Genomic DNA, 26,699 nt, shown 5'->3' on the forward strand with positions numbered 1-26,699 from the left:
TGACCCTGATTGAGGGACTGATCAGTAATATCTCAGCTCGTTCGGATGCCCGGATTGCAGGACTGACTAATAAGATCTCAGCCCGTTCGGAGAAAGACAAGAGACGGAGGGATAACATCTGCAGACAGACTGAACACTTGGTGAATATGGTGACAGCCTTGTCTGACAGGCTTGAGGAGATGTCACGGGAGACCCATGGTCCCACAAGAGGCGATGGAGCCCTGAGTTCTGACCGATTGGAGTATTGACCTAGACAAATTAGTCATGGATTGTTAAAATGTATTAGAATTGGCTATGTATTACTCTGTCCCTTCTCCCTCACCCCTCCCTTCCCGGGTCCAATCTAGCTCACCAGCTGTGCTTCTATCTATCCTCTTCCCCTTATTGTGACTCCCTTCAAGGACAACTGTTGGACTGACCTGTAAACATCTTGGTCGGCCTCGGTCATACTTCTATAAACAACACTTCACTACACTGACACACCCCGTCCCACCCCACCTTACAGTCTCACTGTCTGCTCTCCGACCTTATCTATCTGTCCCGATGAACCCAAGAAAAAATTCCAGCAAGGTTTCCACTTGTACTGTGTGCCACTGTGTGTGCGTGTGTTTTTTATTGTTTGTACTGCAATTGCTTCCACTGTCGGACTAGCGCCGGGTAACCTGGCTGCTGATGGGAATTTCCCCGCTGTCGGACTAATAAAGGCATTCTACTTCTACTTCTACTTCTACTATGTCACTGCACCCTAAGGGTCACTCACACGCACACAGGGTGCAGCACACAAAAAACAAGAACACAATACATATACACATGAACAAAATGCTAAACTGATTTCACCAATTCATATCCTGTGGCTCAATGGCTTAAGTCTGTGACTTTAGAGTGGGAGACCTGGGTCTGACTCCCGTCTACGACATGTTTATGCAACAATAATATGTATTTCCCTCAAAAATTCGTTATATCATAATGTATCACCAATGTAAGACTATATTTCACATATACAGTATGTATAGTGCTGCTCTAAGCAGTCACATCAGCAACTAGTGTGGCTGACTGGTTAAGAAGCCTTGCTTTGACCCTGGAAATCCTTGTTCGATACCTGTTTAGAACAAGACTTTAAACAAAGGTTGTTATTTAAGGGACTGTTGTAGCAACACGTGTTACTGTTTAAAATTAAATCAAATTGCTTTTGCTTTTTTTAGTACGTTCAGCTTTGCACCGTTTGTTTTGCAGATGCAATCAGCTATAGATTCAACTCATCAGCTAGTTTCAGTAATGTTTCAACTGGTTAAATACAAACAGTTAATTAGATTTTTTTCCAGTATGATTAATACCCTGACTCTCTCCCTCATATATAACTCAAGATAAATTCAGTTATAGTTTTATGCATCAGCAACTTTCAACTACTGTATATTTTAAATGTTTCATGATACTGAAGAAATATAGAGATATTTCTGCTTTAAATGTTTTATTATGATTACTGTAGTTCATAATACTATTTTACAGTTTAGTAATTAGGCACACACTTCCTCCATATCCTTCCAAAATAAAAGCACCAATCTAAAATAGCACGTATAGCCTATAGCATTTTTTCTGCATTTTGGCTGGTTAATTATGATTACTGAGCCTTTTGTTATTGTTTAGCAATTACTTGTGAATGCCTCCTCCAATGCTCGAACTTTTCTCAATTTAAAATTCAACTACTTCCTCTGTAGCTACTCTCAGCTGTTGTAAATATTTTTAACTATTCTTTCAGCTCTTAAACTCTGTTAAACTGTTTTAATACATTCAGCTATGTTCAGCGAACCTTTACACACTTTTTTTACTATTTATTCAATTTCAACAAGTCATTTTCAAGTTCCTCAATTTGAAATGCAACTTTTTAAGCTTTGTCTACTTTCAGCTTTAACTACTTCCACATACTTTAAGCCAGTGATCCCCAACCCCTGGTCCCCGGTCCATGGGGATACCGGGCTGCGAAAGAAATCTCTATTACACTATTTCCCGTAATTTCATAATTAAAACTACCGGAATGTCTTGGCCAAATACCACATTACTGCTTAATTAAAAGAGCCAGTGAGGCAGAAGAAGAGCCAACAAATACAAAAAAAAGAAAGCTGCATTTAACGGACAATACCAGGAGCCCTACCTGAAACATGGACTGATTACGTATGGTTGTTCCAAGTCCACTCTGCATAATGTGCAGCGACTGGTTCTGGCAATCACGCCTTCAAGCTGCTTCATCACTTGGCGGTCAAGCATTCTACGTGTTATATTTAACAACATATATATATATTACATGTTATAAATAGAAAATACCAGTGTCATGTCAATCGTAACATTTTATTTTGTTAGGGTCAGGGTTATATGTTCGCCCCACCATAAAGACGGGCCCATGAAAATATTATGACGTTAAACCGGTCCGTGGCACAAAAAAGGTTTAGGACCACTGCTTTAAGCTAAAGACACCATTTGAACTAAAACAAATCTTCAAAATAATCTTAAACTTTTTAAGTATTAATCTATTGTACAGCTTTTAATATCTTTAATACTAGGATGGTTTTTGAGGAATTCTCAGGTTTTCCATTATGTGTATTGCATGAGCTACAGTGCGTGATGTCACAGCTAGAGTGTAAGGACACGTTTTTTTAAGACAGAACTTTTTTCAGCACAGAGGCACTCATCCTGACTGCACAGGAGCAGGCCCTGAGCACCAGAGCCATGGAGACCTAGATCTACCACACCAGACAAGACCCAATGTGTAGACTGTGCAAAGAGGCCCCAGAGATGGTCCAGCACATAACTGTAGGGTGTAAGATGCTGGCAGGGAAAGCATACATGGAACGCCATAACCAAGTGGCTGGCATAGTATATAGGAACATCTGCGCAGAGTATGAACTGGAGACCCCAAGGTCAAAGTGGGAAACACCTCCCAAGGTATTTTTCCCTTATATATTAATAAATCGTTCTATTGTTGGCGATGGTTGCATCTGGATAGGAGTATTCTTAGTTTTTGCATTAAGTATGGACTTGTTGATATTCCAAGAAATTGGCACTAGTGATTTCATAGTGAGACACTCATTCTTCAAAAGAGGTAAACTTGTGAAAAAACATGTTTCAGATGTGTTATCTTTTTGATATGCCAAGTCGGGAAGTGTATTGCCTTTTTGTTTTGTATGAGGTCTGGATTGTTCCAGAGAGGTGTGTTTTGGCAAAGAGTAAGCAAAGATCCATTAATTTTAAGAAAATCCAACCCGGCTGCCAGAGATGCTCTCATGCTAATGCTCTGGCAGCAACTATGGTGTTTGTTTTGTTGCTGATAAATAGTTTTGGTTTAGTTGGTAAAATCTGCAACTTTAATATTTCTGCAAAATGTTTGTTCAATGTCTAACCATAAGGAGTCTGTTAAACTGGGTTTTATCCATTTGTGGACATGGTTTAGTCTGTTGGCAAGAATATAGTGGTGGAAGTTAGGTAGTTCTAGGCTGCCGCAGTGTCTGGATTTTTGTTTTTAAACTAATTTGTGGTTGTTTGGTTTTCACGAAAACTGTGAGATGTATCAGTCTAATCTTAAACAACACCTGGCCTAGCTGAGTTGGAATCATTGAGAATATGTAATTCATTTTTGGCAGGACCATCATTTTTATGATGGTAATTCTTCCCACAAGTGAAACGGGTAAGGACTGCCATCTTTTGAGGTTGGCTTCTATTTGTTTTAATAATGGATTGTAGTTAAGCTCAATAAGCTCTGATAGCCTAGACGACAATTCAGTGCCCAAGTATTTAATGTTCCCTGAGTGGAGTGTGGTAGAAGAGATGTTATTCACCTTAAAGTTAAGTGGTAGCACTATAGATTTTGTCCAGTTAGTAGAGTATTCTGAAAGTTCTTAGAATTTATCTAAGAGACTGATAGTTGTAGGAAGAGACGTCTGTGGCTCCAGTAGAAGCAGTAACACATCGTCAGCATAAGAACTTATTTTATGATTTCCTGATTTGGTCGATATTCCAGTAATTTCTTCATACTGCCTTGTTGCTGCTGCTAGAGGTAGAAGATGTTACGGTTCCTAGGGCTTTTGTATTTCCTGTTTTATTTTGTGGACCGTTCCGGTTCCCTGTCTCATTGTTTTGGTTCTGGTGTCACTCCTGGTCACATGACCTCGCAGCCGGCCTCTATTTCATAATCACAGGGTATAACTAGGGTATAAAGGCTCTGGCAATCACCTCACTCCCTTGCCAGATTGTTGCAAGTGTTACTCCTCTTTCCAGCATTGTTATTTATGAAGTCTGCCTGTGTACCTTACTGTCGCCTGTCCTTGATTATCCGCTTTCCTTGTCCTACCTGTACTGCCGTGAGTAACCTGTGTTTTCCCAGCCTGTCTGACCGCCGCTCTGCTTATCCCTTTTTGTACTGACGCCGATTGCCTGCCTGTGTATCGACCTCTGTCTGTTGAACGATTTTGGAACTTGCCTTGACCATTAAAATTGACAATGCTTACCTCCTGGTTTCCGAAGCTGTGCATGTGGGTCCGTCATATCAAGCAGCCTGAGAAAGCAGGAGAAAATGGGCAGCCCTGTCTGGTCCCTCTATGCAGATTTAGCCTTGGTGAGGTCCGGTTATATGTGCTGTCACTGCGGCGTTTGCTGAGCTGTATAGTATGATCTGTAACTTGATGGAAGCGTAGGGTCTTTTCCTGTTTTTTGAAGCAGGGCCTCGTTCTTGGTGGCGAGGACAACCACCTGCTGCTGGCTGAATTCCAGGGAGTCGCGGAGGGCCTGGAACTCTTTGTGGAGAACTTCCACTAGCGCCAGATGCCCGTCAAATAGTGATGGGAAGTTACGTTCTTTCAACTGACTCAGATCTTTAAGTCTCGTTCAGTAAAAGTGAACGAATCATTTCGAGTCAGTCGTTCATTTCGTTCAGTTACAGGTGGCGCTGTGGGCTTTGTAATAATGGCCGCGGTTCTCAAACACTATATACTGACCACTAGCAATTCAAACCATCTGAAAAACTAGCAAATATGCACCACTTTAACGTGACTTATGTCCTGCATCTTCCCTGCCATTGTTGTTTAACAGCGCAACAGTGGCTGTGTAGCGGGCACACGATAAAAAAACGAACGAACGAGTGATCCTTAAAGATCCGTAGGAACGAATCAGGAACGAACGGAGCGCCTGCTGCTTGCAACAGAGCCCTTTATTTTTATGGCAAAGTATAACACAATCCAAATGTTAATAGAATTTTCCAAAAGTATTTATGAACACACTTATCACTCTTTACATTATATACACAATACTACTCATCTAACATAAATAAAGTAAAATAAAGGTAGCAAAAGCTAAATCCCAATAAAGTTAAATCGAACCAAACCAACAACAATATTGTAGAATTAAAAGTATATTTTGGGCCTGTTCTAAGGTAAGTTGGCATTTATAAACATAGGCGGACCTTGGAGGGGCGGAGCCTATTTCTTCTGTCTGCGATGATCTGCCCAGTCTTTGAGAAAATTCTCTCAGAGGGGACAGATGTGGCCACAATGCTCAGTCTTGTCTTCATCACCTCACTCACAGTTTTAAATACAGGTGAGCACACCCGCCACCATGCCAGAGGATCTGATGTGCGTGATAGGAGTGGTTCTGCCAGGTAGGCCCGCATCTCCATCATAGCAGCAGTTGAGGTGCTTGATGTGGCAGAATCCGAAGAAGTGGAAGCCCTGGCATTTGCTACCCTCTCATCAAAGTCTTCCCAAAGCATAGCCTGTGTGCTGGAAGCCGCAGCAGGTTCTTGACCCTGCTCCTCCTCCTCTCTGTGACTGGGGTGATTGTGTGCTGCAGCAGCTGTGATTCTCTTTAAAGCATCATCTGCTGCCTTGTGGTTCACAAAGGCTTGTTTTTTGAACCTTGGATCCAGACAAGTAGCATCAGCAAGCTTCTCAATCTGCTCCACCTTGCTGAACCTCTTCTGCATCTCAGCCATCAGGCTGTCCACCAGTTTTTGAACAGGTTCATGGATTGATGGGCTTCTTTGATGGCGGGCAACAATCCTTCATAGACCCCTTGCCATTAGGAACACTTTGGAGGCAGTCACAAACCTACAGACAGAGTTTAATTATTCAAATGTTCTCAAAAGCAGTTATAACATTGAACTATTACAAATCAAAGTCATGCTTCTTTGTTAACATTAAGGATACAGATAAAACTAACTTATAAAACTAACAGATAAAAACTTAAATTATGAAGTTTGTGCTTATTATGTGCATGTACATTTAGTATGTACAGTGTGTGTACACCTATTTGTCCAATAAAGGGATTCTAGTCTAATGTAAACATGAATCACTTTAATCACATACCTCTCAGCACTCACTTCAACAGTGACCTCTTCAAAGGGTTTAATAATGTCCACTGTTTCTTGGGCAATTCCCCATTCTTCTGTTGGATAGAAATGCATTGATAAGTGCCAGGGTGGATATGACTGGATCTTTAACTTCGATAAACCTTTTCAACATGTAGTAGGCTGAATTCTACCTTGTAGGCACATCCTGTTTCAAACGCAGTTGCTCCTGGCCCATCTGCTGCTGTGAAGCCTTCAGTTTGTCTGAAGCAACTGTGCTTCTGTGGAAGTATTCCACCACAGATTTTATTTTTATAATTATGCTTTGAACCTCCTTAAGTGCATCTCTAACAATAAGATTTAAAACACGAGCAAAGCATGGTATATGGTCCCAGTGCAGGTGTTCTCTCAGGGCTGCCACAATGTTGCTGGCATTGTCTGTGACACAAGCTACAACTTTGTCACTGACATCCCAATCGTTTGCAACTCTCTTCAGCTCACTTGCCAAGTGAACAGAAGTGTGTCTGTCTGTCAAGACAAAACAGTCCAAGAGATGGGAGGTCATTTCAAAGTCCTGTACATACTGGCAGGCCACAGACATGTAGCTTGTGGTTGCCACAGATGTCCAGCAGTCTGTTGTCAGGCATACAGCAGGAGTATTCTTGATTTTTTTCAAATACCTCAGCTCTTAGCTTTGCATAAATCTTAGGGAGTAGAGATTGAGATAACGTTTTTCTGCTAGGTAGAGTGTATGAAGGGTCCAGGGTCTTTGAATATTCTTTGAAGCCATTCTTTGTCCTCAACAATGGAAAATGGTTGGAAGTCAGAAGCAACCATTTTAACCAGTGCTTCATCCAGTTTGCTCTTCCTGAGCGGATCCATTGGCCTTGTAATATAAGTGCCCATCAGTGTTTGTTGTGGCCTCTTTGGCCTTACTGCTGCTTGGGTGGTGCTGGTGGTGGTGGGTGCTGCTGGTGTACTGGTTGTTGTAGAAGCAGAAGCAGAAGGTCCAGATGAAGTGCTGCTGGTGGAGATATTTGCAGCTGATGCACTGGCTCCATCGTCCCTCTCCAACCTCACTTGTGCTAACTGCACAGTTGGATGCCCTGCTTTAATATTTTTTATTAAATATGACTACTTAATGAGACAACTTTATAGTTTAGTAATTACCTGCATATTTCGACCAAATACTTTCAGAAAAAAAGCACCAATCCAAATCTGTAGCTAAAATTACCAGTATTTCTTTCAACTGTTTATTATGACTAGTTACAGTAAGTCTCTTTTTACTGTTTAGCAATTACCTGCACACGTTTCCTCCAAATTTTACACAAAGCCCTCTACCCTCAGCCCTGACGACTGGTGACTCATCCCAACCACACCCCCTCACTTCACACCACACTGAGTCACTTCCTCAACCCCTCACTTCACACCACACTAAGACACTCCCTCCACCCCTATCCTTCTCCAGCACCCAGGTGAGAAGTGAGCTCAGGAAGATCAAGGCCAGGAAAGCAGCTGGACCAGACGGCATCAGCTCCAGACTCCTTAAGTCCTGTGCAGGCGAACTGTGTGGAGTTATGGAGCATGTCTTCAACCTGAGCCTAAAGCTGAGGGTGGTACCACAGCTCTGGAAGACCTCCTGCGTGGTACCAGTGCCCAAGACACCGCACGCCAAAGACCCCAGCAGCTTCAGACCAGTGGCTCTGACATCACACCTGATGAAGACACTGGAGAGACTGGTCCTGGGTCACCTCCGCTCTGCAGTGGGAACCTACCTGGACCCGCTGAAGTTTGCCTACCGACACGGCATAGGAGTAGACGACGCTGTCATCTTCCTCCTACATCGAGCCCTTTCCCACCTAGAGAAGCCCGGCAGCACTGTGAGGATCATGTTCTTTGACTTCTCCAGTGCCTTCAACACCATCCAGCCGATGCTTCTGAAACACAAACTGGAGGAGGCTGGTGTGGACCTTCATCTGACGGAGTGGATTATGGACTATCTCACAAACAGGCCTCAGTTTGTGAGAGCCAGGGACTGTGTGTCTGACACTCTGACCTGCAGTGTGGGGGCCCCACAGGGGACTGTACTGGCCCCCTTCCTTTTCACCCTCTACACGTCAGACTTCAGACACAACACGGACAGCTGTGTTCTGCAGAAGTTCTCTGATGACTCTGCGATCGTCGGACTGATCACCGATGATGACGATGCAGAGTACAGAGGACTCACTCAGAACTTTGTGGACTGGTGCCAGCGGAACCACCTCCTGATCAATGTAGGGAAAACGAAGGAGATGGTGGTGGATTTCCGCAGACAGCAGCCTGCTGTCATCCCACCGATGCACATCCAGGGAAGGGACATTGAGAGAGTGGACTCTTACAAGTACCTGGGAGTGCATCTGAACAATAAACTGGACTGGACTCATAACACGGATGCACTGTACAGGAAGGGTCAGAGCAGACTCTACCTGCTGAGGAGACTGCGTGTCACGATCTGGGTTTTGTGTCTAGTTGTTCCTGTTTTATTTTGGTAATCTCCTGGTTTCTGTTCCTGTTTTAGCTTTACTTCCGGGTTTTGTTCTTGTCACAGCTGTCCCTGCTTTACCTGATCGTTATTCACACCTGCACTGTATCAGTAATCAAGTCACGTTGCATTTAACCACCACCAGTGTCCTCAGTTCCCCGCCAGATCGTTGTTTGTGGGTTTACCGTTGTTCCCAGTTCGCTGTTCCTGTCCGGCCGTGTTTTGTGTACCCCGTTCTCTGCTCTGCACGTTACCGAACTCGTTTGCCTGCCTGACCACGATTCTCCGCCTGACGAATTGGTGCTGTATGCTGGATTTCGTGTATGAACCTTGCCTGTTCCTGACGCTGCCTCTGCATAAAACCTGGAATTGTCAAGGAACGCTCGGATGAGGACCCAAATGCACAGCAAAACACAGGTTGACGGTGATCAGACGGTGGTTTATTCCAGGTATTCCAGGGGATCACCGTCAACCTGTGTTTTGCTGTGCATTTGGGTCCTCATCCGAGCGTTCCCTGACAGAACGATCTGGCCAAACTTGGACCCAGCCAGCACTCAGCCGTCGCCCAGGTCAGTGACTGTTTTTGTTTCTTGGTTTTTTTTTGGCGGCGAGTCTCCTTCACCTGCGAGGAAGTATGGAGTTCACCTGCGCCGAGCTACCCAGCGACCTACGCGTTTATTTTCAAATCCTCGCGGAGGATTACCGACGGGCGATTAACCCGGAGAACCAGCGCAGCGCCGTGGAGGTGGCGATATTGACGCTGGAGGACGATGACAGCGCGTTAGAGCGCCCCAGCGTTCGTCGCCTCTATGAGCGGCTGTGCGCGAGGTTCGAGGAGCTAAGCGACGCGCTCCGCACCACGCCAGCGCCGGTCGCACCGCCGATGGTTTCGGTTTCCTCCCCCCAGCCCCGTCGGACCGTCACGATTGCACCAGCCTGCCCAGCCCCACGTTTGCTCCGCTGGGAGGATTTCCTGCACTCGTGCGGTCCCCTGTCTCCGTGGTCTCCAGCTCAGCCGTGTTCCGTTCAGTCTCCAGTCCAGCCGCAAGCTGTTCAGTCTCCAGTCCAGCCGCGAGCTGTTCAGTCTCCAGTCCAGCCGCGAGCTGTTCAGTCTCCAGTCCAGCCGCGAGCGGTTCAGTCTCCAGTCCAGCCGCGGGCGGTTCAGTCTCCAGTCCAGCCGCGAGCTGTTCAGTCTCCAGTCCAGCCGCGAGCTGTTCAGTCTCCAGTCCAGCCGAGCCCTGTTCAGTCTCCAGTCCCGCCGAGCCCTGTTCAGTCTCCAGTCCAGTCGAGCCCTGTTCAGTCTCCAGTCCAGTCGAGCCCTGTTCAGTCTCCAGTCCAGTCGAGCCCAGTCCCGGTCTCAGTCCAGTCGAGCCCAGTCCCGGTCTCAGCCCAGTCGAACCCAGTCCAGTCGAGCCCAGTTCAGGTTCCAGTCCAGTCGAACCCAGTCCAGTCGAGCCCAGTCCAGTCGAGCCCAGTTCAGGTTCCAGCCCAGTCGAGCCCAGTCCCGGTTCCAGTCCAGTCGAGCCCAGTTCCGGTTCCAGTCCAGTCGAGCCCAGTCCCGGTTCCAGTCCAGTCGAGCCCAGTCCCGGTCTCAGTCCAGTCGAGCCCAGTTCAGGTTCCAGCCCAGTCGAACCCAGTCCAGTCGAGCCCAGCCCAGTCCAGTCGAGCCCAGTTCAGGTTCCAGCCCAGTCGAACCCAGTCCAGTCGAGCCCAGTCCAGGTCTCAGTCCAGTCGAGCCCAGTTCAGGTTCCAGCCCAGTCGAACCCAGCCCAGTCGAGCCCAGTTCAGGTTCCAGCCCAGTCGAACCCAGCCCAGTCGAGCCCAGTTCAGGTTCCAGCCCAGTCGAGCCCAGTTCAGGTTCCAGCCCAGTCGAGCCCAGTTCAGGTTCCAGCCCAGTCGAGCCCTGTCCCAGTCCAGTCGAGCCCTGTCCCAGTCCAGTCGAGCCCTGTCCCAGTTCAGTCCAGTCACGCTCCTGTCCCAGTTCAGTCGAGCCCTGTCCCAGTTCAGTCCAGTCACGCGCAGGTCTTATCCCAGTCAGAGGACTCCACCTGTCGAACGGGTGCTGTGCACACCCGATCAGGCCCGACGTCTCCTCCGTCGAGCTCGGCAGCTGTAAGCAGTCATGCCGGCTCCGGAGGGGACGCCGTCCCAGTTCCTGTCGGCCATGTTGCGGCCGTTCCTGTCGGCCATGTTGCGGCCGTTCCTGTCGGCCATGTTGCGGCCGTTCCTGTCGGCCATGTTGCGGCCGTTCTAGTCCCTGTTCCTGTTCCTGTCGGCCATGTTGCGGCCGTTCCAGTCGGCCATGTTGCGGCCGTTCCAGTCCCCGTTCCTGTTCCTGTCGGCCATGTTGCGGCCGTTCCAGTCGGCCATGTTGAGGCCGTTCCAGATCCAGTTCCTGTCCCTGTCGGCCATGTTGAGGCCGTTCCAGATCCAGTTCCTGTCCCTGTCGGCCATGTTGAGGCCGTTCCAGATCCAGTTCCTCTCCCTGTCGGCCATGTTGAGGCCGTTCCAGTTCCTGTCCCTGTCGGCCATGTTGAGGCCGTTCTAGTTCCTGTCCCTGTCGGCCATGTTGAGGCCGTTCCAGTCCCTGTCCCTGTCGGCCATGTCGAGGCCGTTCCAGTCCCTGTCCCTGTCGGCCATGTCGAGGCCGTTCTTGTCCCTGTCGGCCATGTCGAAGCCGTTCTTGTCCCTGTCGGCCATGTCGAAGCCGTTCCAGTTCCTGTTCCTGTCGGCCAAGTAGATGCCGTTCCAGTCCCTGTCGGCCAAGTAGATGCCGTTCCAGTCCCTGTCGGCCAAGTAGATGCCGTTCCAGTCCCTGTCGGCCAAGTAGATGCCGTTCCAGTCCCTGTAGGCCATGTAGAGGTCGTTCCCGTCCCTATAGGCCATGTAGAGGTCGTTCCCGTCCCTGGTCCGGTTCCCGTCGGCCCTGTAGCGGCCGTTCCAGTCCCGGTCACCCTCGGAGCCGCAGCGCCCGCCGGCCTCCAGGAGGAGGCGCCGCCTGCTGCAGCTCCTGCGGACCTCCAGGAGGAGGCGGCGCCTGCTGCAGCTCCTGCGGACCTCCAGGAGGAGGCGGTGCCTGCTGCAGCTCCTGCGGACCTCCAGGAGGAGGCCGCGCCAGCTGCAGCTCCTGCGGACCTCCAGGAGGAGGTCGCGCCAGCTGCAGCTCCTGCGGACCTCCAGGAGGAGGTCGCGCCAGCTGCAGCTCCTGCGGACCTCCAGGAGGGGGTCGCGCCAGCGGCAGCTCCTGCGGACCTCCAGGAGGAGATCGCGCCAGCTGCAGTCCCCGCGCACCTCCAGGAGGAGGTCGCGCCAGCTGCAGTCCCCGCGCACCTCCAGGAGGGGGTCGCGCCCGTCGCAGTCCCGGCGGACCTCCAGGAGGGGGTCGCGCCCGTCGCAGTCCCGGCGGACCTCCAGGAGGGGGTCGCGCCCGTCGCAGTCCCGGCGGACCTCCAGGAGGGGGTCGCGCCCGTCGCAGTCCCGGCGGACCTCCAGGAGGGGGTCGCGCCCGTCGCAGTCCCGGCGGACCTCCAGGAGGGGGTCGCGCCCGTCGCAGTCCCGGCGGACCTCCAGGAGGGGGTCGCGTCCGTCATAGTTCTGGCCGCACCTGCATCGGTTCCTGGCGGCTCGGCCGCACCTGCATCGGTTCCTGGCGGCTCGGCCGCACCTGCATCGGTTCCTGGCGGCTCGGCCGCACCTGCATCGGTTCCTGGCGGCTCGGCCGCACCGGCATCGGTTCCTGGCGGCCCGGCGCTGACCGCGTTGCCACGTCTGTTCTCGCTTCGGCAGCTGGACTGGTGGCCTCGCCCTCGGCGCTTCCGGCCGTTTGGGTGGCGCTGCCTCCTGCTGCGACGTCCACCTCGACCCCTCGGTCTCCAGGATCGGCGTCGTCCTGGAGAACGTCGCCGTTCGGGGGGGTCCCCGTGGACGCTGGCCCAGCCCAAGGGCGCTGGGGGTGCCCTCCTGCCTCAGCGGCGGTTGAGCAGGATCTCGCCGCGTCCCCACCCTCCGTGAGGGACTCCCTGGACTCTGTTGTTTTCATGGTCGGGGACTTTTGTTCTTGTTTTGTGGACATTCAGGTTGGGTTCTCTTGATTATGAGACGTGTTCTTTGTTTTTTTTTTGTCGGTCTGTGTTCGGGCGTGAATTCTGTTTGATAGGGGTTCCCGTTTTGCCCTCCCCCGGTCCGCCCTCCGCCCGCCCTGTCTGTGTCCTGTGCGGGTTGTTTTTGGTTCTGTCCCTCCGCCGGTCCTCCCTCCGCCCGCCCTGCTCGGGTTTGTTGTTTTTTTTGGTCGTCTGGAATCCGCCCTTGAGAGGGGGGTACTGTCACGATCTGGGTTTTGTGTCTAGTTGTTCCTGTTTTATTTTGGTAATCTCCTGGTTTCTGTTCCTGTTTTAGCTTTACTTCCGGGTTTTGTTCTTGTCACAGCTGTCCCTGCTTCACCTGATCGTTATTCACACCTGCACTGTATCAGTAATCAAGTCACGTTGCATTTAACCACCACCAGTGTCCTCAGTTCCCCGCCAGATCGTTGTTTGTGTGTTTACCGTTGTTCCCAGTTCGCTGTTCCTGTCCGGCCGTGTTTTGTGTACCCCGTTCTCTGCTCTGCACGTTACCGAACTCGTTTGCCTGCCTGACCACGATTCTCCGCCTGACGAATTGGTGCTGTATGCTGGATTTCGTGTATGAACCTTGCCTGTTCCTGACGCTGCCTCTGCCTAAAACCTGGAATAAACCATCGTCTGATCACCGTCAACCTGTGTTTTGCTGTGCATTTGGGTCCTCATCCGAGCGTTCCCTGACACTGCGGTCTTTTGGAGTGAAGGGGCCACTCCTGAAGACCTTCTATGACTCTGTGGTGGCATCAGCCATCCTGTACGGTGTGGTCTGCTGGGGCAGCAGCATCACAGCGAGGGACAGGATCAGGACAGGATCATCAAGAAGTCCAGCTCTTTCCTGGGCTGCACTCTGGACACGGTGCAGGAGGTGGGTGAGAGAAGGGTCCTGGCTAAACTGACATCCATCATGGACCAGGTCTCTCACCCACTGGAGGACTCACTGTCTGCTCTGGAGAGCAGCTTCAGTAGCAGACTGATCCACCCTCGCTGTGTGAAGGAGAGATATCGTAGATCCTTCCTACCTGCTGCTGTCAGACTGTACAATCAGAACTGTTGACCACATCCCACCACAGTCACTCACCCACTGCATCAGTGGTTTATATAGCAACCTGCTCTGCACAATATTTGTTCAATATCTGTGAACAATCATGTATATTGTTACCGGTACAAATCTTATACCCATTACTGTGCAATAACCCTGCAATGACTTCATACTCACTCTAACTGTACTGTACTGCTTTGTACTGTGCCAACACAAACTGTTCTGTACCTGTATTCTTGCTCATCTGTACTGCTGTTGTGAGAGGTAATTTCCCCACTGCGGGACTATTAAAGGTTTTCTTATTCTTATTCTTATTCTTAAATCTCCAACTTTCTCCTCTGCAGCTACTTTCAGATGTATTAAATATTTGCATAACTTTAAGCTATTCTTTTATCTCTTGAACTTTTGAAACTATTTATTTATAAGATTTAGCTTTTTTCCAATTTTTTTAGATTTAGGTATATTGTGTCTTTCAATTTCAAATTCAATTTCAGCAAATATTCCTCACCTTGAAACTGTTCAGCTTCTTCTGCATTTAGCTCCGTTTAAACAACTCATTCTCTTCACATCCATTCATCTGTGCTTTACATGCTTCAGCTATTTTCAGCTGTCTTAAGTGTTTCGGCTACTTTCAGCAATTCTTTAGGAATACATTCAGCATGGCAGCATTCACTGTGCATTTTCCTGTGAAAATGCTTTATCTAGTTCTGTTGAAGCAGTGTGTTTGTACTTGTTATAAATTAGGCTGTGACCTTACATAGGTCAGGGGGAAACAATGATTCACCATTACTTAATAATCTGAATTTGATAACTCTGATTTCCTGTTTTATAATGCTGTTATCTTTGATAGGGGGACATAGGGCCCTGTAACAGACCTGGTCCTCCAGGGCCTCCAGGAGAAAGAGGTCTTGACGGTCCAAAAGGCTTACAGGGACCAATGGGACCTGTGGGTAAAGAGGTAATAATTATTGATTATATTTATTTATTGATATCATCACATGATTCTCATCCCCACCCTTTTTCTTTTATAATGTCATACAAAGAGATTGTAAAGAATATTACAAGAAGTACATTGTAGTGTGTTTGTTACTTTTTATTTGTAGAATTTAAGTATTATGAGTCTGAAATTAATAATTGTTCTTCATTCAATACATCAATAACAAATTTTGTATTAAATCACAGTTACAGTTTAAAAACAATAGGTTCTTTCTTGGGATGTTGAGTGTACATTCAAAAAGATGCAGTAAGTTGAAATTCCTATCATAGCCCCAAAAAGGTTAAATCACATACCCTGTACATTTACTAAACCTTCTACGCTTCAACGTTGGGAAATAAAAATGAAACCTAAAAACTATAAGCACTAAATAGAGTTTTCAAAATACCTTTGTTTGGTCTGGAAAAAAGACCAAACAAGACCACCTGGGTTTTCTTTTACTGTCTTTTACTTTTTCCTTTACTGCTCCAACGATGGTCCTCGGTGGTTTGAATGCATCACAACTTCACTATATTTAAATGCACAAAGACTTGCCTAACATCAAATTAAACAGAAGATTCTGGGCTAGAGTGCTATATAATGTTTGTATAATTGTATAATGTTGTATAATGTTTTTTTACGTGCAACAACACAGCTTCAATAAGAAACAAGAATGTAAGATGATAACCAACAGCATCAGGCCCTGCCAGGGATAGCCCACACGAAGCTTCAAAACTTGGCACTATCTCTACGATACTGTTTTGTTCTGCCCTATGTATTAGTGGTAGTTCATTTGTGTTACCACAGGATGGCGTCTCGCGTGTTCAGGGGTAGAAGAAGAGCAGAGAAGGTCCCGCGGGCGGCGTATGCCAGTTTAAGAGAGAATTAAAATGAATTGGACCTCCCCGCTGTCTGTGTTCACTCTGCTCTTTAACAGATACTTCATCCAGACCTAATAAAAACCTAATAATCTTTCAAATAAAGGGGGAATCCAAGGATATGTGCCAAAGCTGGAGAATAGTTGTGCACTGTTTATATTTGGTCAGAAATATAAACATTATTTGGATATATTGATCAATGTCATTTCTATTGTAGCTGATATAATGGTGGAAATATATTACACATCCACACTAGTCATCTCATAACCTCATCTGACTGTTCGAATCATTATAACTTTGTCCTGCTTCACTTTAGCAAAACCATCTTTTTGCTGAGTTACATTAATCTTATCTTATTAATCTTATTACATTAATCTTAGCACTAATTGTGCTATAAATGTATAGAAGCTAGAAGTTGCTGAGGCCTCTATTTATAGAGATATTCATTCTGAAAGTGCATTGTATCAGACAGAACTGAAAGTTTTTTATGATTCATGAGCATCGTATTAGTATCACTTACACTGATTTGTACACTTTTGTACACTTTGTATCAATGCGCACAAGTGTACCCTACATTATGACATTATCTGCATTAAACTACTTTGTGGTTGCAGAGATAAATTAATTCGAATGTAGATACACCATTCTTACAGAAGACCCCAGAAAACAGGCATGTGGCTCATAAGGTTAAGATGATGTCTGTTGTGAATTGACGCTTAAATACAGTGAAGTATAATGAGTGGATATACACAAGTCTTAAGACTTATAATAAATAATATATAAAACTTGCTGAACAGGTTAATTCTTTAGTTGTCTTATTTATTTATTTTTTTTAATTTGAAAGTAAAATACTGTATGAGTTTATATATTTTTATCTGAACAGTTTTACCGCTACTTCTTCAGGGTGATGTTGGACCTACTGGTGAAACTGGGAATACTGGTCCTAAAGGAGAAAAGGTAAATAAAGCTACAGTAAATAGATAAGTCTATTTACCGGTACAGTCATCAAAGTAATATAAAGTTCATTCTCTTAACTTTTATTATTACATGCATTTGGGGTTGCTTGGGTAACTTGAACTGTGATGATGTTTAGAGTTTCTAATCAGAGTGTAATTGCTGCCGTCAGGGTGAGGTGGGACTTCTAGGTTTATCTGGTCGAGAGGGACCTTGGGGAGCCCCAGGAAAGAATGGAGAAATGGGTCTTAAGGGAGAAAAGGCCCACATTGGACTAATGGTGCGCAGTTCTACAGTACAAGTCACATATTTATATTTATTTGTCTTTTTTTACTTTACGCTATATGCTGTCCACAGCTTTGCATTGTTTTGAGCAATGTTTGTTAGAAACTATACTGTAGTTAACTTCACTTAAGCTACTCATCATAATAAATGAAAAATGTAAAAAAAGTAGTTAAATTCCTAAAAACAAATGGAAATGTAAAATTTATCTTTTAAAACAGGGTGAAGCGGGGCTGATGGGAAAAGTGGGACCTGTAGGTCTGGCAGGTTTACAGGCAAGTATATTATCAGAATGTTCTTCTTGCAGCAGCCTTAAGATGAATCTTTATTAAACAGATGATTTTCCTCACAACTAAAAGCTGTTATTCAGAGTGGCACCCAGTCCAGCTGAACAGATGCTTAATTTATTATTACTTTTATATTATTACTTTTATATTATTACTTGTACATTACTATATTACTTACTTATTACTTATTACTATATTACTTTTATATTAGTTTGTTTTTGTTCATTGTAGGGAATGGCAGGACCTCGGGGATCCCCGGGACCAGATGGACCTCTGGGACAAAAGGTAAACAACATGCTATTTTATTCAGAATGTTCATGCATTAAAACAGGCAAAACCAAGGTCTTAGACCAAAAGTGTACAGTTGTCTTGTGTTTACAGTACATTAAATTAATAGTATGTTAGTTGATATACAGAAAATGAGTCATGAGTACTGTAGTAGTTTACCTAAATAAAAAAGAAAAGAAGCCTTTATTGGTCATTATCACATACAATGTAACAACAAAATTTGCCTGTTGCATTTAACCCATCCCCTGGGGGAAGCAGTGGTCTTCCATGCAAGGCAGCCCAGGGAGCTAGAGTCTTACTTAAGGACACACTTAATGCTCTGGTGAAGGTTTGAAACTGGGACCTTCTGAGCCTTAGTTAATTAATCCCTGTGAATTCCCCCAATTTGGGCAACATTTTTGGTAACAATACATACTTTAGACAGGCAACACAGTGTACTGTAGTTACTTCTGGTTTGATGGATAGACGCTGTAAAAGGCAGGGGACTAACTATCATTAAATTCATAAACTGAACTAAGCCCATTCCAGAAGTAAGTTCGGATACTGGAAAACCAGACCAGAGTTCACCTCTGTTTAATCAAGTACTTATTGCAGATACCGGTATTAATTTTTCTTTGTAAGAGGTGCAATCATCAATGCATTACACAGTATACATTGTCTTGCTTCTGACAGGACACCTGCTTCGATTGGGGAAAAGCAACATTAAAACAGCATTAAAAGCATTTTACTTATTTCTCCAGGGGCAGTCTGGGCTTCTGGGAATTATTGGACCTCCCGGCTTAGCTGGCCCTCAGGTTTTTCAGTTTTTTTACCAGTATGTACAGCACTGTGTTTGTGATGTACAGATGTACAGGAAAGGTAACCCGCAAAACCACTATTCTCTATTTGTCATGGTTACAGGGAATAACTGGAGCACATGGTGTCAGAGGCAAAACTGGGAAGCTAGGGCCCCCTGTAAGTATCAGACATTAGTTCACTTTGTTTGGTTTGTTTGTCATGTCAATTAGACCCCTTAAATCAATATTTCAGTTTGCCTTGGTGCCTTAAGATATTTACAGAGCATGTAGCAGCAGATTTAATTTAATAATTGAATATTAATGCAGAAACATTAATATTACAGTAGTTGTTGGGGCACCAGGTCTTTTAAAGATAGACCAAGCTGTAATTAATAGTTAAACATCAGATACCAGTTTACTGAATTACTCATTATTATTATTAACAACAATAATTTTACTATGATAAAACCAAATCAGTCTTGTGCCCTTGACACTGTTTCTTTTCTCACTGTCACAGTACCATATCCTTTAAATGTTTTATTATTCTACATTAGGATATATAAAATAAAATGGTGAAGCTATGAATATATATATGAAACAATGAGTAAAAGGTGCACAAGAAACCTAAAATAATAACCAGATATAGATAAACTGAGAAATCAATGTCAATGAGTGAACATATGAAGAGTGAAACAACCAGCTTTGAATAACAGATAAATAAAATGACAATGAGTAAAATTAAACTATTAAACTAATATATTACTATTAATACCCAAGTGTGTGATGATCTTGGGCAAGAGGAATGAGCATGTGTTATTATCCCTAAGTAATGTAAAGATCCCTAGTGAATTTGAACTGCTCACTTTTCAGCGCTATGAGGAAACACCAGCGTTCTCAGTGAAAGAGATATATTAGCCTTGCCATATCTGAAGCAGTAGAAAGCTTTCAGGTTCCTTTGCTACTGATGGAGTGAAGAGTGCCACCGAGAACCAGGAGCCAGGGATTTATGTCCAGTTCGCCGCCCCACTATTAGTATTGCAGTCCAAGGAAAAGAAAGGAAACATCGCTTCTTCTCAGACCAATAGGGTGAAATAGTTGGATCTGAAGTTGTTACAGTAATTTACAGTACTTAAATTTAAATGGTTAATGGTTGGATAAAAATAAAAAAAATAAAAAGAAGTTACAAAGAACAAAGATGAGTAAGGTTGATGCAAGGAAATTACGAAGAAGGTGGAATTTCTAGAAGAAGAAACTTTGAAGACGATTGAAGAAAATTAAGTTTTCACCCTTTTTGTCCCTTGGGGCGTTGCCAAGTTTGAAGGTGGAGGGTGCATGGAGACAGTGGCCAGACCTTGAGGATGAAGTTCTGCCCTTCACTTTATTAAAATATCCTATTCAAATTAATGCTAAATTTGGACTAAACTATGCTTTTCTTTTTCCATCAAGCTCAAAGTTCCATCACACCATAACACAATAAACCTATTATAACTATTCTTGCATTGAAATGAAGATTAAGAATGATTACACAAAATCAAATACACATGACTATTTAAGTTTCAGATGTAGTTCTGATAATGCTGCAACAGTTGAAATGTTATCACATGATGATTTCTTTTGTCACTGTCTAGTAACATACTATGAGACACATACAAGTAACAATAACAATCGTTGTAAAGTCACATCAAATCAAAACATATTGTACACGGTACACTGAATACGGTGTCAGTTTCATGACACCTGAAGGTCTGGGTGCGTCCGATTTAGAGCTTTGGGTTCAACTGCAACTCTTCTCTTTCCTTAATGAGTAGGCATTCCAAGTTTTACAACTCAGATCTCCTGGGCTAGTGGGAGAGCCTGAGAAGGGGGGTTTTGGTGGAGGAGTTATCAGACAGTCTAAGATCTTGTGACTGATAACAAAGCGGGGAAGAGGGTTATATTTTAGGTTGTCACCCAAAAGTGTGTCCATGGTCTTTGATGTCAAATCTGGACTTCTGAAACCATACATGTTGTTGAATGATGTTTTTTTTCAAGCACAGCTCCTCCTTGTAGAAGAAAGGGTCTTTGTCTAAATTTTGCCTAATTACAGTACAGTTAATGTACTGTAATTAGGGAACATGAATGCTGAGGTCATCAGCAGTTATGTTCCCTGCAGAATTAATTGTACATGTTGGACGATGTTATGTTATAGTTTCAAAGCCACATTTCAAGACAATTATATAGTACTGTAGATTAATAATAATAATTAGAAAATCTTGAAATGCAAAGGTGAAAATGGTACTCTAAGCCACATTTCATAGCCATATTTCAAGGCAATCATATAGTACTACTACAATACTTGTAGGTAAAGCAAAAGACATAAGTATACAGTATGGTTTAGTTTTCAATTATATTTTATTTTATTGGAGTCAAAAAAACACAGAATGCCTAACAAACTCTAGGTGATGTCTTGTTTTTAATACCAAATGCAAACTGCATTTTTTGGCATTTGTACGGCAGGGTCTATTGGGACAAGTTGGGCCTCAGGGAGACCATGGAGTTAAAGGAGAACCAGGACCACAGGGACTGAAGGGCAAGCCAGGTCCTCCAGGCCCACAAGGGGAATGCGTTAGTATGATTTCTATGATATGTGTACCTACAGTTGTGCCACCTCTACATCATTATACCTAAAAATGAAATTGCTGCATTCGGTGATTGCCATTGCACTATGAGCAGAAATCTATAAAAAAAAATAATAACCCTGACTACTTATTCAGGGTGAGGATGGGCTGCCTGGAATCCAAGGTCCTCCAGCACTCCTGGGGTTTGAGGTGAAAACTAAACCAATAATAAAATTGTATTTACAGCTGCTTGCGAATGCCATGTCCATCTAACAACTATAACTTATTTGTACTCTTTCTTGTCCATTTCCAGGGTCCTGCTGGAGAGATGGGACCCCAGGGTCCTCCAGGTCCCACAGGGTCACCAGTAAGCATGTGGAAATACAGTATCAATGACTGAACATGACTAAAACTATTGCATACTGTAGAAGCCTGTTTAGCTAGAACATCCGTGTGATTTATTATGCAAATAATGTTGTACTTCATTATACAACAAAATTTTAAAAATACATATTTTTATTGCTCAGGGACAGCAAGGCAGAGCAGGAGCTGGGGGGAAACAAGGCATTAAAGGAGAGAAAGTAAGATTCTCATTTTATACTGACATGATTTCTAAATATATTGTCCATATAGAGTCCAACTCTGTCCATCACTGACACTGACATCCCATCAACTATGACCGCTCGAAATTTGTGCTGTCCCACTCGTAATAATATACTGTATGTACCTTGGACCCTGATTTGTATTTTACTGTGTTCCACCATTTTGGCCATACTATGTTAGTACCTTATTGGCATTTTTGCCAATAAGGTACTAACATAGGATGGCTAAAGATTTTATTTATTTTAATCTTACAGGGTGATGATGGTGAGAATGGGTTTTTAGGGAAGACAGGGACTGCAGGAAGGAGGGTAAGTGTAAACTCTACATCTTTGATAAATCCAAGATCATTTTCAGTTTTTAGGTATATTATCAGATTTGTGTTACTGGTAAAGTAAAAGTTGTACATTTGATAAAAATAGGAAAGAGGCAAAAACTGTGTTAACAAGTTTATACATAAAATAATGTTTCATATATGTGCAGTCCTAGAATGCACATATATGAACACAGACGTGTTCCCATACTGAAATAAACTTTAAACAAATTTTCAGGGAAAACGTGGAAAGGCAGGAATGAGAGGGATAAGGGGAGACAGAGGACCAAAGGTTGGATATATAGATTGGCATCTGGCATTAAGCTCCCCTTATTCACTTATAATGTATGAAGTAAAAGGTTATGTTTGGTTTTTCAGGGAGAAAAGGGAGACACAGGACCAGAAGGACTTTCTGGGTGGCCAGGTCTTATTGTAAGTCAATATAATGTTCACTAAACAGCCATTGGACTTAGACTTTTTTTATCAATTTAATAGATCTTTCAACAGTTCATGTTTTTTGTTTTTGCCACCAAGGGACTTCCTGGGCTGCGTGGAGAGCTGGGAAATGAAGGTGAAGAAGGAAAAGAGGTAAACAATAATTTGAAATGGACCTGAAAGTTAATAGGTTAAGTAATTAGTTGCAACATGGTATCATAATCCATGGATTCATAACAACATCATCTTAAGTGTTATGAAAAACCTAAAATTTAAATTTTTAGCATATAAATAAAAAACACAAGCAGCAGTGAATTTTCATCTTACTCTGTTTGTGTCCTCAGGGAGGAAAAGGGGAAATAGGACTGCCTGGACCACCCGGAGATGCTGGTACAAAGGTGGGAGACATACAGTAGTTCCATGTATAATAATGATAATAATAATATCATTGACACAGCAACTTACTGTTGCTGCTTATTTGTAATCACTTGTTTTTGTGTTTTAACTACTAACTACATTTATGCTTTAAATTAGTCTATACTGTATATCTTTATAGTGAGTAGTAAAGATTTTTGACTGATAATCACCGATAGGTCAAAGTTCACCCATTTACACTTCCTAAACTTCAAGCACCAGTGTTGCCACTGCAGTGTCATTAGTACAAAACTACAATTGAACACACTTGAAGACAGTGAATAAAGACAGAACTATGTCTATTCAGTAATACCTAGCAACATGGCCATGTTACTTACTGTACTTTACTTTACTTTTTACTTTTTGGTCCCCAAGGAGAAATTCTTGTTCACAAACACTGCACCTTTATGCCAATGGTACAGACGAAACAACACAATAACAGTAATGACAATGACAATGATAACAAATAAAAATGATAGACAACAGCCCAAACAGCATAATTCATCTGGGTCTGATTTAGTGTGGGGATGACCAAGTGGATTAGGCTTTTTTCAAAATGGGCTCTCCTGCACCTCAGAGCCTTGTATTCGCAGCCTAAAGGCATTAGAGCTAGATGTTCATTGTATGGTGGGTGTGTCAGTTCAGTGGGCTGTGGCATCTTGAGGACAGGGATTATGGAAGCCGTCTTCCAGACTGACAAAAGTGAGCTTTTAAGACGATGATGGCTCTCTGATAAAACTGTTTCATAATCTGTTTGTCCTTGTTTTAATTGTCCTTTATCTCCTGCCTGAAGACAGCAGTTCAAAGAATGTTCGGGGTGTGATGAGTCCTGCAGAATGTCTTTTGCTTTTTTCAGACAGCGGGAACTATACAATTCTTCCAGAGATAAGAGTCAAAGAAAGTATAGCCTCTGCTGGTACAGAGCAGTGGTGGTGTTACCGCTCCAGGTCAGGTTCTGCTCAATGGTCACGCCCAGGAACTTGAAGGCAGCAACCCACCCCAAGCGGTCTCCACCAATGAACAGTGGCTGAATGTCCATTTTTTCCCCCATGTCCACTACCAGTTCCTTGGTCTTGGTGGTGTTGAGGAACAGATTGTTTTCCCACACCCGACACAAAAATGTCCAAGCCTGTTATGTCTCTACGTGTTAGCACTGATGTTGATTTCCTTTTTTATTTTGTAGTCACTTCTGTTTTTTTGTACATCCATGCGTTTTTTTGTTCATCATTGCATCCAAGTTCTAGTCTTACTTCTGGTCACATGTTCATCAGCTGTTATCAGTTGACAATAAGATCTGGTATTTAACATCCAGCGCCCACCTCAGACCTCCGCCAGATTGTTGCGAGTTCTCTCCTCTTTCCAGCGTTAGTCTTGTGTTCACCTAGTTACCAACCGTGCCTGTTACCTGTTGCGCTTTGCCTAGTCCTTGTGTACCGTAGCCGTGCTTACCTTGTGTTTGACCCAGCCTGTTTTGACCACCGAGTTTTGCCTGCTCCTTTTATACCTTTGCCACGTGCTATAAGTGTTCAAGAATCGTGTCTGTCTCTGGATCCTGTTTGTGAAAATTAAACAAGTGATACTTACCTTCTGGTCTCCAACGCCGTGCATGTGGATCCTATTCGTCAAGCCGCCTGACAAAACTAAAGATCACAGCTGATGCAGAAAACATTTACTTTACTCTATTCTAAACTAACGCACCGTCTCTTATGAACTCAAAACATGAATACACAAGACAATAACTGAAGACAACTAAACAACAGTGCATTTTGCAGGCTAAACTAAACACGCACCGCTAATAACTGTGAAAACAAACCTAAACATGGATGCACAAACGACAAACCTTCACAGATGACAAAGGACAGAATATGAAGGTGAGGAAAAAATCCCCGGGAATAATACGCACAGCCTCAGGGTGCCTGTCTTGGTATGCAGAAGTCCTAGTGCCAAGTTGACATTAGCATGTGGTGGTATGTACACAGCAGTTGCCATGACAGCAGTGAACTTTCTCAGAGGGTAAACAGGTCTGCATGTGACAGTCACATACTCCACATCTGGGGAGCAGTGACTGTCCAGGCCTGCTAGGTCGATAGCCACGGTATGGATAAATGTAGACAGGTCTCTGTGAAAAGCACTGCACAACAAAAAAGGGAACAGAGCCACTGCATCTACGTGCACCAACCTCTTGGAAAATGCAGTAATGATTCCTACCTAATTAAATTCATTCCTACCTAATTCAGACCTAATTCAAGCACCTAGCTTCTTTGTTTCAATCCATTCAACCTCCCATAATTGTTTAACTCTCTATGTCCCTTTCTCTCCATTAGTTATGCTTCTCCCTCTCTCTTTTTCCCTGACTCTGTCCTCACCTATAGGTATCATCAGGCTCAGAGCTTGTGTCTGTGATGGGCAGCCGCAGATCCAACCATCCTGTGTCCAATCCCTAGTCCAACCACCCTGCCTGTGTCCAGTCTCTGGTCCAACCATCCTGCCTGTGTCCAATCCCTAGTCCAACCACCCTGCCTGTGTCCAGTCTCTGGTCCAACCATCCTGCCTGTGTCCAATCCCTAGTCCAACCACCCTGCTGTGCTCTGTTTTTCTTGTTGTTGTTGCTGTGCTTTTCGCTCTCTCTCTCCCCTCAACCCAACCGGTCAAGGCAGATGGTCGCCCACATACAGCCTGGTTCTGCTGGAGGTGTCTTCCTCATTAGAAAGGGAGTTTCTCCTCTCCACTGTTGCTGTCGAATTGTAACAATTAAAATTAAAGGCTTGCTGTATGCGGGATTTGTTGGGTTTAGCTGTGTAAGGTCTTAAACCTTACCCTGTAAAGTGCCTTGAGATAACGCTGTTGTGTTTCCGCGCTATATAAATAAAAATTGATTGGATTGGATTGGATTGGATTTTAATTGAATTGAATTGAATTGAATTGAATTTATATTGAATTGAATTGAATTGAATTGAATTGAATTGAATTGAATTGAATTGAATTGAATTGAATTGAATTGAACTGAACTGAACTGAACTAAAACATCCTGCACAGCCTTACCTTTGAAAATATTATTTACTTCATGTTGTAGACTCTGGTTCTGGTACTGTAAGCTGCCGAAAAGTACATTTTGGCAAGTGGTGTTTAAAAGCTGAAAATGTTGTTTAGTAATTCACTTTTGTTTCTCCAAAAAAAATATGTTGCTCTGAAGGAACATCGTTTACACTGACGACATTTGTGATTACTGTCATGTCTAATCAAAACATATTTTTTTAATTTGTGAATTTGTTCTATCTTCAGGGTATTTGTGGTCCTGTTGGGTTGCAAGGTCCAGTGGGCCTAAAGGGAGAGCAGGTGCACAAAACAATTTTAGCTTGTCATATTAGTTTACAAACTGGACTGGAGAACATTCACAAACTTTGTTTCAATGGTCTATCTCTTTTTGTTTTTTTAAGGGGAGTATTGGTCCTCAAGGCCCTCAAGGAACACTAGGGATGCCAGGGTTACCTGTAAGTTTTAGAATAAAATATAAAGCACTAATTGTATATATTGTTTTCTTTTGTCACATTTCTTTTATTCTCTTCATAACCCGTATTTTACTTTTAACTTTAACTTCTTTTTTCAGTCACATATTTAACCAGATTATGTTTGCAAAAACTGAGACAGCACCAACATGCCACGTTTCACAATCAGCATCTTTCTGCTGCCTGTCTGTCACAATTCAGCAGCACCTGACTGGTTTTAATGTGTCTTGGGAGCAAAAAATATCTTCCTGGGCTATAAAATACAGTATGCTATAAATAGAGAACAAATTGTTGTAATGCAGTAGCAACACTGTTTATTTTTTCTCTTTTCTGTTGCAGGGTTTGTTTGGATTAAAGGTATGATATCGTCAACTCAATCAATCCTTTCCT

General features: G+C 44.1%; 1 protein-coding gene across 6 annotated transcripts in view; it reads left to right on the forward strand.

Moving 5' to 3' along the window:
• Positions 1–26,699, forward strand: part of si:ch211-196i2.1 (collagen alpha-1(I) chain) — a 122,493-nt gene that overhangs the window by 87,775 nt on the left and 8,019 nt on the right. For 4 of the 6 annotated variants that reach the window (XM_041073204.2, XM_041073205.2, XM_055513560.1 and 1 more), the window contains 19 exons: positions 14,857–14,964; positions 16,761–16,814; positions 16,984–17,091; positions 17,315–17,368; positions 17,612–17,665; positions 18,409–18,462; positions 18,569–18,622; positions 20,941–21,048; positions 21,198–21,251; positions 21,355–21,408; positions 21,569–21,622; positions 21,899–21,952; positions 22,193–22,246; positions 22,333–22,386; positions 22,489–22,542; positions 22,734–22,787; positions 26,086–26,139; positions 26,241–26,294; positions 26,649–26,666. In XM_041073204.2, the coding sequence (XP_040929138.1) occupies positions 14,857–14,964; positions 16,761–16,814; positions 16,984–17,091; positions 17,315–17,368; positions 17,612–17,665; positions 18,409–18,462; positions 18,569–18,622; positions 20,941–21,048; positions 21,198–21,251; positions 21,355–21,408; positions 21,569–21,622; positions 21,899–21,952; positions 22,193–22,246; positions 22,333–22,386; positions 22,489–22,542; positions 22,734–22,787; positions 26,086–26,139; positions 26,241–26,294; positions 26,649–26,666 (1,152 nt within the window). The other 2 variants (XM_041073206.2, XM_055513561.1) reach the window with 2 other exon arrangements.

Source organism: Betta splendens, chromosome 12 (genome assembly GCF_900634795.4).
Source record: "Betta splendens chromosome 12, fBetSpl5.4, whole genome shotgun sequence".
NCBI lineage: Eukaryota > Metazoa > Chordata > Actinopteri > Anabantiformes > Osphronemidae > Betta > Betta splendens.